The sequence below is a fragment of the Brassica napus genome, chromosome C6, assembly GCF_020379485.1.
Source record: "Brassica napus cultivar Da-Ae chromosome C6, Da-Ae, whole genome shotgun sequence".
NCBI lineage: Eukaryota > Viridiplantae > Streptophyta > Magnoliopsida > Brassicales > Brassicaceae > Brassica > Brassica napus.
Window position 1 is genome coordinate 29150355 of NC_063449.1, and position 10203 is coordinate 29160557.

Below are 10203 nucleotides of genomic sequence, written 5' to 3' on the forward strand. Positions count from 1 at the left end.
GCAAATCTGTAGTTTTTTTTTTTTTTGGGGCAACTGCAAATCTGTAGTTAAAAGCCAACAGAAAGAAAGCAGTAGGGGGGCAAAAGAGTAAGCCTGGATTGAAGTGGACTTTTATAGCAAAAGGTTTATAATGTCAAAGAGTCAAACCCAACTTTTCAAAATGGGTTAAACATAGGGAAACTTGTAAGGCTTTCCATGACTCCACATCTACTCATTTCCCTTTTTACCCTTTTTCTATCTTCCTTTTATTGTCGTTTCTGTTGTCATTTCTCATTTCTCATTTATTATCTTCTCTCTCTCTATCTTTCTTTTTCGTGGACATGCACCAAAGCGACAAAAGCTTTTTAACAGTTAGGGCTCTCTTCTCATCTTCTTCATCCATGGCGGATTCTTGCTGATTCTTAAAGTTCCCATCTTTCATTACAACCCTAATCGAATTCTCATGAATTTTAACGGTTATCTCGGCGACGGTTCTTCCGGAGATAGAATCTCCGATGTTCCGTACAGTGACCACGTCTCTTTCTCCGCCGCAGCCACCATGCCTCACTCTCGTCCCTTCTCCTCCAACGGTCTCTCTCTTGGACTCGTAAGCTCACAAACCCTGTTCCTTGTTGTTGTTCTACTTAGCTTTAGTTACATTCTCTGTGTGTTTGGTAGCAAACGAATGGAGTAAACGGAGAGACGTTCGAGACGAATGTAACTCGTAATAAGAGTAGAGGAGGAGAAGATGCAGAAAGCAGATCTGAGAGCGATAACGCTGAAGCAGCCTCCGGCGACGATCTCGAAACCGGAGATAAACCTCCGAGGAAGAAGAAACGTTACCACCGCCACACTGCTAAACAAATACAAGACCTCGAATCGTAATTATACTCTTTATTCTTCAACCCCTCACAAAAAAAAATCTCTTCTTGATGACTTCAATCTTCGCTTTCAGGGTGTTCAAGGAGTGTGCACATCCCGACGAGAAACAGCGTCTTGATCTCAGCCGTAAACTTAACTTAGATCCACGTCAAGTCAAGTTCTGGTTCCAAAACCGCCGTACTCAGATGAAGGTTTCTGTCTTCTTCTTCTTCTTTGTTGTCTGAAAAGTTTGTTTCTTTTTTTAGCTGATTTTGTTTTTTTTTCTTTAGACTCAAATCGAACGACATGAAAATGCTTTGTTAAGACAAGAGAACGATAAGCTTCGAGCTGAGAACATGTCCGTACGCGAAGCCATGAGGAACCCTATGTGCAGTAACTGCGGCGGACCAGCCGTCCTCGGCGAGGTCTCCATGGAAGAGCAACACCTTCGTATCGAAAACTCACGTCTCAAAGACGAGTTAGACCGGGTCTGCGCCTTAACCGGTAAATTCCTTGGCCGGTCTACCTCCGGTTCACATCATGTACCGGACTCATCACTCGTCCTCGGTGTTGGAGTTGGATCCGGTGGTGGTTTCTCTCTCTCATCTCCCTCGTTGCCTCAAGCTTCTCCGAGATTTGAGATTTCGAATGGTACCGGTTTAGCTACGGTTAACCGTCAACGACCGGTTAGTGATTTTGATCAGAGGTCGAGGTATCTGGACTTGGCTCTTGCGGCTATGGAGGAGCTTGTGAAGATGGCTCAGAGACACGAGCCGCTTTGGGTTCGGAGCTCGGAGACTGGGTTTGAAATGCTTAACAAGGAAGAGTACGACACAAGTTTCAGTCGTGTTGTTGGACCGAAGCAAGATGGGTTTGTGTCTGAAGCTTCTAAAGAAACTGGAAACGTTATCATCAATAGCTTAGCACTCGTTGAAACCTTGATGGACTCGGTTAGTTAACTAAACACTTAGTTGTTACCATATGCGTTATGTATTTTAACAAAATGTTAACATTAATGATTGTGTTTTGATAGGAACGATGGGCGGAGATGTTTCCATCTATGATCTCAAGAACATCAACCACAGAGATTATCTCTAGTGGCATGGGAGGGACACGAAACGGTGCACTTCATCTGGTACTTATACAACAAAACTCAAGTCATCTAATGATAAAATGGGGCTTTCTATTAGTTTTTTCTAAACATTTGTTTTTGGTTAAACTTTAGATGCACGCAGAGCTTCAACTGTTGTCTCCGCTCGTGCCTGTGCGACAAGTCTCGTTCTTGAGGTTCTGTAAGCAGCACGCGGAAGGTGTTTGGGCAGTGGTAGATGTCTCAATTGATTCCATAAGAGAAGGATCTTCTTCAAGCTGTAGAAGGTTACCATCGGGTTGCCTCGTACAAGACATGGCCAATGGATACTCTAAGGTAACACAACTGATTATAACTATTCTTCATGTTCTGATTTACCCTAATCTTGTAATAGTGTCAGACTTCTCTATGTACCACATGCAAGGTTTTTTGGCTTGTTCAAGAAACCGTCGTATTATAGTCATGTAGTATGTAATAAAGGTTTCTTAAGCATAGGGTTTATAAACATTACTTAACTAATATATCATGCAGGTACAATACTTTATTGATCAGAAGCATCTAAAATATCTTCGAGTTCTGTGCCCTTGGATCGTGCATCAAACCCAACACTTATTTTATAAACAAACACTAACATAGTTTATCACAGGTAACGTGGATCGAGCACACAGAGTACGACGAGACCCGCATCCACCGCTTATACCGCCCGTTACTCAGCTGCGGTCTAGCGTTTGGTGCACAGCGTTGGATGGCTGCGTTACAACGCCAATGTGAATGCCTCACTATTCTCATGTCCTCCACTGTTTCTCCTTCACGTAGCCCAACACGTAAGCACTCTAAAACGCTGTTCATTACAAAACTAACATAACTTTATTTGTTAATATGTTTCAACGTTTGTTATAATATGCACAGCCATTAGCTGTAATGGGAGGAAGAGCATGTTGAAGCTAGCAAAGAGGATGACTGATAATTTCTGCGGGGGCGTTTGTGCATCGTCGCTGCAGAAATGGAGCAAACTCAACGTCGGTAACGTCGACGAAGACGTTAGGATTATGACTAGGAAAAGTGTGAACGATCCTGGTGAACCGCCTGGAATCGTTTTAAACGCTGCGACTTCCGTTTGGATGCCCGTTTCTCCAAAGCGGCTGTTTGATTTCTTAGGGAATGAACGGCTGAGATCTGAGTGGGATATCTTATCCAACGGTGGGCCCATGCAAGAGATGGCCCATATCGCTAAAGGCCATGACCATTCAAACTCTGTCTCCTTGCTCCGCGCCACCGTAAGCTTATCTATACTCTATGCATTAATTCGGTTTGGTTTGGGTTTAGCTATACCGGGTTTTTGTAGGCATTTAATGTTTATCCTATAGTAGCTGTAATGTGAATGGACTTTGTGTTACGTGACCCCATAGGCTGATGCAGTCATATGAATCTTGTCGCTGTGTGATTAGAAAGTGACAAATCTAACATTTGGAAGTATGGGGAAGTTGAAAGTCAAATTTATTAAAAGACACTTTTGACCTTTTCTCTGACGGTGACACTATCGACATCACATTATCTTTTTTCTTTTATTGTTTTTTTTTTTTATTGTTTTTTTGCTTTATATTCTAATACCAATTTACCCCTGTATTTATTAATATTATTTTGTTTGTAGGCAATAAATGCGAATCAGAGTAGTATGCTGATACTACAGGAGACAAGCATAGACGCTGTAGGAGCCGTTGTGGTGTACGCGCCTGTTGATATACCAGCGATGCAAGCTGTGATGAACGGTGGAGATTCTGCTTACGTGGCACTACTTCCCTCGGGATTCGCCATCCTCCCTAGCGCTCCGCAACGGTCAGAGGAACGTAACGGTAACGGTAGCGGTGGGTGCATGGAGGAAGGAGGGTCGTTGCTAACGGTGGCGTTTCAGATACTGGTGAATAGTTTGCCTACGGCTAAGCTGACGGTGGAATCAGTAGAGACTGTTAATAATCTGATATCATGTACCGTTCAGAAGATTAAAGCTGCTCTTCATTGTGATAGCAACTGAGGTGAAATGGGACGGTGTGTGTCAGCGTGTGGATTGAGTCAAGAACGAACCTCATCTTTGTCAGGACTTCCTGGTGTTATGGTTCGGGTATTTACTCAATATTTAATTTGAAAAAAACAAACAACAAAGAACAAAAAGTTTTAGTTTTGGATGCTTTTACTTTGGATTATTGTTGATGAAAAAAACAAACAACAAAGAACGACTTTTAATTATAGCCCTGTGTCATTACTAGAACGTGAATTTTTAGAAAATATGTTGGTCCAATTACGTATATATTATATTTTTTATTAAATTAACAATAAAATTAATTAAAGTGTATAATTATTATTTTCTTTTCTTAAATAAAAGCTACAAAATTATATATCATCCATCATTTTTGTTTAATTTTATATTATAAAAATAAATTAAACAATCAAATTAGCTATAAAATTAAAATATAGATTTTTCATATATGTTATATTTTGAATTTTAAAAAATGACAAAATTACTAAAATTGTTAAAATTATTATGTTAAAATTAATGATCAATGGTTTAACATCTCCTGTATATTAATAGAGAATCATTTAAAAAGTTTAGAACATGTAGTTTGTACTAATTAAAAATGTCATGCTGAGTTTTCACGTAATTGGAATGTTAATTTGTTTATGTGGTGGCTTGAAATCAATTGAGAATTTTGTTAGTCCAAAATTAAATTGCTAGGAAATGTTATATTATATAGTATGTCCATTATGAACCATTCATTTATCAAATTTAAATTTATTATATATATATTTTCTTAAATAAAACCTACGAAATTACCTAATGTGATTATTATATATAGTAATTAATGATTTTAAATAATGAAGATTGCTAATAATCTGTATACTTTCTATCATTTTTGTATAAATTTTTATTATTAAAATAAATTACACAATTACATTAATCATATATTAAAAAATTTGACTTTTTGTATATGTTGTATTTTGAATTTTTCAAAACGAGTATAAATTACTAAAACTGTTAAAAGTCTCACATAAACTTTTGTGATTAATGTTTAAAATTGTTTCTATAATAAGATACAATGATAATAAAATCATATAAATAAATAATTTATCTTAATAGGTGTTTATCTTAATATATATATATGTGTATATATACTTCATATCACTTAAATTTAATTATATATCATATACGATAGATAAAATTGATTGTTTTTTATTTATTTATCCTAAAATGATTGCGAATAAACAAGAGTAGTCATTTGATTTGTATGTGCAATCCAATTTATTACATAATAGTAACTGATTTCTTAGTTATTTAATATATAATTATTATTTTATTATTTTATTATTTCATAATATGCAGAAAAATATAAAATAAGTAATAAATATAAAATATCTATTCTCCACAAGACGCATATCTTAACTTAAGTATGTATCTATTTAATAATTTTGAATCTTAAACATTTTCTAAATCTCAGGCCAAAATAAAAGAAGGAAATGAGATTAAACTCAGAAATCAATATTTATATCGAGCAATAACCAAAATGACACAAAAATGAAAAAAATATCGAAGATAGATAGGATTGACACGTGAACGTAAACTTCTCATAATCGTAATTAACTTTTAAATTGCTAAATCATGATATAAAACTGAGCTGGCATAGTTTCATTGTAACCAAATAATAGGCATGAGATTCTTCGGCCTAAACGTTAGGTTTTTATGCGATAAATAATTTTTTGACCTAAAACATTTTTAAAAATGAGATCACTTCATTAGTAAACAAATTATGTAATTAACAAAAAAAATTAAAAAAATTGTTTAAGGGGCAAAAATATTAATTCGATCAATAATATAAATTTTATTTCTCATACGATATTTCTTAAATAATTTTCATATAAATTTACCATGCGCAAGGCGCATGTCTTTTCCTAATTTCTTATTATTTCATTTAGAACACTCTCAAACTTCTAAAACTAGTTGTGAATAATATCTGAAATTGTTTTTCTGGTAAAGTATGTTCTGTATTGTGAAAGGAAAGTTGGACCATCTATTCGAGAGACCTTTTATTTAATGTTGAAGCTCATGGACTCTTATTAATTGATAGGAAAGGAACAAACGAATAATGAAACACGTGAGTGCATGAATATACAGTTGCACTCGCGCTCATATATCCTCCATGCAGTGCACACAAAAGTACCTCAAGAAATGGACCAACTAGTAAGTTTATATACTTTTTACCTGTTTTTTATACTAATGGTTTTTACCTGGTTAAGAGATCTGTTTATCTCTTTTAACATGTTTACCACAAAATATATGTTTATATCAATGTTTTGAAAACCAGATCAGACATCGACTCGACATTGTATCTGGTTCATCGGTCCGACCAGTCCAACCGCTTCAACCGGATTTTAAATTTTGACTTAATTTTAGATTAGGTAACTATACATATATGTATAACTATAACATTATCTTTATAAAATTTTATATCATTGTTAGAATCTAAAAACAATATGAAAATAAAATGAAAACTTTTACAATAATATAAAATATAATGTATAGTAATTTATTTAGATATATATTTAAAAATAATATGATTTTTTTTACGAAATCTTTTCAAAATTTGTAGTTTTTTATATTTTTTTACTTGAATTTGAAAAAAAAACAGATTTTAATATCGAACCGGATCACCGGTTTTAACGAGTTTCACCGATTTTTAACTGAATTTGCTGGTTTAATTCAAATACGGTTTTTATTACAAACTGAAACCGATTAGAAAGCCGAGTCACGGTCCGACTGGTCTGCTCTAGTTTTCAAAAACACTGGTTTATATCAACATTTTTTGGGCAACCAAGAGTGGTAGCCCTTATTCTGAAACTCGTTCGGCCTTGTACGTACATTTGGATATGGCTTAATGGAGTTATGAAATTGTTGGAGATTAATCGAGAATTTATTATGTGTTTTTATTACATATATATCTAATGGTAAAACAATACTGAGGATTTACGGTGGTCCAGCAGTTTAGGTTATTGTGTTACACTACGAGAGAAAATAGTTTTGATAGTTTTTCAAAAAAAAAAAGAAAATAGTTTTGATAGCACTAGAGTATAGCGTTTTTTGCCTTTCTGCTATGGTTGACATACCTCCTAAATTTAAATAGCGTTTGTATATTTGGAAACACTATGATAGAATGGTATATTCGGAAACGATATCATGATAGCGTATGTTTAATAGCAGAATATAATGAAATGCTATATTAAGCTTTTTGAATCCTCAAACCCTAAACAAGTTTTAATCCCTAAATTATAAACACAACGTAAAACTCTAATATTCTCATACTATAACTTCAGATCTTAAATATAAACTCGAAATTTACTCTTTTTAATCTTAATATATAACTTTCAAAACACAAGCCTTAAATCTCTAATCAAACTCTAACAATATAAACCCTAAACCACATACTTTGACATATATCATAATATAAGAACATTAAACTCAAACTTTAAATAAAATATAATTTCAATAATATATATCTCAAACTATGTATAATATTTCAAATTTACATTATAAAATTCAAAAATAAAAATAAAACCATTAAATAATTAAAAAACAACACAAAAAGATGATTATAAATAAATGAACAGATAATTCTTATTAGTTTTATTTTGGGCCTTTGATTAGTTTTGATCCAAAGGCTCAAAATCACTCTTTTGTGATCTTCCTCCTTCATTCTTATTGGCCCATTCTTTAAAATTTGGATTAATATTTCTGACCATTGATTATTTGTAATCCAATGGCCAAGAATTCATCTTTTCATTTTCCTTCTTCTAGACTCTATCGATCTCTTCCTCTGTATCATTCTCTTCATCTCCCTCACTGTCTCAAACACACCTCCCTCACTGTCTCAAACACACACACACGATTCATGTAACACACATCTCTTTTCTCTGTAACACTCTCCTCACACACACACAAATCTGAAGGTGGAGTCGAACCAGCGACCGCTGATCTGAAGATGCTTGACCACCGCCATCTCTCCCTTTCGCCACCGTCTCTCTCACCACCACCGGTCACCTCTCTCTCTATTTCTCTTTTAAATCTGGTTTTCTGTTCTCGTTAAAAGTGAGAAAGACATGGCGATTGTTAGCAGATGTGGTGGTCATTGGGTTTGCGGCTAGGAGGCGATGGAGAAGCTGGTGGTCGGAGCAGAGTGGTGGTCATGGGGCTTGCAGCGGGAAGGCGACGGAGAAGTTGGTGGCCGTGAGAAAACGTTGTGGTCATGGGGCTTGCGGCGAGGAACGGAGAAGTTCGTGAGGAGGCTGGCTCAAGAATATTAGGTTTTGATTAGGTTTAATTAAAATTAGGTTAGATTAGATTTAATTTTGAAAACATTTGGTTTAGTGTTAAGTGTAAACCGATTCTTATCTTCTATCAAATGTAATTTATAATGTTTAATAAAAAATAATTTATTATGTTTTTTTAATTATTAAACCTACAAATAAATAATTTTAAAATAAATAATTCTAAAATAAATAATTCTAAAATAAATAAATTTAATGTAAATAATAATGATAAAGACACGCTATTAAAAATATTTAATTGCATACAGAAAAACGCTATAATATATAACAATAAGATAGCAATGCAAAAAACCGCTATCTAATGTGTTTGACCTACTATGACGGGCGATGATACATCGTTTCATAAACCGCTATCGTATCGTTAGGTAGTGTTTTCTGTCTGCTGAGAAAAACTTTTTTCTTGTAGTGTTAAGATGTCGCGGGTTCAAACATGATTACAAGTTCTTTTTGCTATTTTCACCTTTTTCTTTTAATGAAAACAAGATTATTAAAATACCTTTATTTTTTTCCTCTCATGTGTCGAACCAGAAACCATACTTTCTGCATTTTAACTTCGTTTTCAACAATAATATAATTTCAACAATAATAAGCCTAAAATTACTAAAATGAGTTTTTTTTAAATCCGAGTTTTCGGGCGAATTAGGACAAATCACCACGACTCTTCATTGAACAACGTTTAAGTGTCGATTTAACAGGTTTGGCGGCCGGGTTTTTGAACATGGCCTAGTGGTAATATTTTGGAGTTCAGTGTGTATCCACATTGGTTTTGGATTCAATTCTTTCTAAGAGCTAAATTATTGTTGCTTGTCTAAAATGCGTTTGGGGTTGGTCCAAGTAGTTAACATGGTGGGCGTAACAGGTCCACTCTTAGACATTAGTCAGAAGGGTTCCAAATTCAAGTCACATAGTCTAGTATCCCCGAAGCCGACCAGATCAGCAGATAAAGTAAATTAAAAAAAAATTGGGCTACTCCTTCACTAACATAGTATGGGCTAAAATTGACTCAAGGCCATCACAAACTATATGAGCCAGGAATCAAAAGCCTCTTTAATCAAGATTCCATAATATTTTCAGAAAATATTGGAAAAAATTTAAGGGTATGGTTTATTTTTGGACTAGCCCTAGATGTCATTAAATAATATTAGAGATTTTATCCACGCTACGCGCGGATTGTGCTTTTAAATTTAGATTGTAATCAGCATACTTGGTTCTGTTTTTCTACCCAATAACTCCTGATTGAGTGACTGATAATGAAAATTTGATATCTTTTCTAGATTCTTGTTTAGATCATTCTGTTGCGGACTTGCATGTAACATCTGAAAGAAAACCATTGGTTATGGACGGTACATTCATGATTATGCATTTGGTGTTTTAATTTTCATTGACCAAAAGGGTATGTTTTTTATCCTTCAGCATAGGAATCAGGGATAAAGATACATCCACGGTGGTTAAAGCCAATGAACATGGTCATATTGTGGAGCTTGGAGTCCGTGATTTAATCTAGAAAGAATTATATAGGCTTTTTGCATGATACTTTTCTGACTTGTGTTGTATCTATCTGTAACATACTTTATCATTTCTTGTGAGCAAAAAAAAAAGGAGAGTCAGAAAATATTGTGAAGCTTACCCATCTCCAGATTTCTGTGGAGGAAGACAACAATGTCATCTCTTCTCTCCCGCAGTTTCAGATTCCCTCTCTCCTTCTATCTTTCCCTTGCACCCATCGCGCCTCTCTTCCAACACCCTAGCCCCTTCTCTTATCCTCTTCCTAGTGCTGTATTTACTACTCCATTGGTGGCTGTGGCGGTGATACTTATGACTACAACAAAGGTGACGTCAATTTCCCTCGTTGATCCGCCCAAATGCTTTAACAGTTTCAAGCATAATATTCATAATAGTAA

At 34.8% G+C, this 10203-nt stretch overlaps 1 protein-coding gene and 1 long non-coding RNA gene across 2 annotated transcripts; both read left to right on the plus strand.

Moving 5' to 3' along the window:
- Positions 1–258: 258 nt before the first annotated feature.
- On the plus strand, positions 259–4174 carry LOC106452604 (homeobox-leucine zipper protein HDG1). The gene is made up of 9 exons (XM_013894759.3): positions 259–586; positions 658–860; positions 935–1052; positions 1131–1790; positions 1874–1975; positions 2066–2266; positions 2577–2754; positions 2840–3207; positions 3582–4174. Exons 1-9 carry the CDS (start codon positions 443–445, stop codon positions 3960–3962), a joined length of 2355 nt encoding a protein of 784 aa, XP_013750213.1. The 5' UTR covers positions 259–442; the 3' UTR covers positions 3963–4174.
- Positions 4175–5766: 1592 nt separating this feature from the next.
- On the plus strand, positions 5767–8417 carry LOC111202668. Its single transcript, XR_002655568.2, has 2 exons — positions 5767–8010; positions 8092–8417. It is a non-coding gene; the product is annotated as an uncharacterized LOC111202668 (long non-coding RNA).
- The last annotated feature ends 1786 nt before the right edge of the window (positions 8418–10203 follow it).

What these genes read in the sequence shown, in the direction of transcription:
- LOC106452604 (XM_013894759.3), top strand. Translation starts at nt 443, where the DNA reads ATGAATTTTAACGGTTATCTCGGCGACGGTTCTTCCGGAGATAGAATC. An exon ending in GAAACGGTGCACTTCATCTG is followed by an intron (nt 1,976 to 2,065) that starts GTACTTATACAA and finishes GTTAAACTTTAG; the next exon opens with ATGCACGCAGAGCTTCAACT. An exon ending in TCCTTCACGTAGCCCAACAC is followed by an intron (nt 2,755 to 2,839) that starts GTAAGCACTCTA and finishes TAATATGCACAG; the next exon opens with CCATTAGCTGTAATGGGAGG.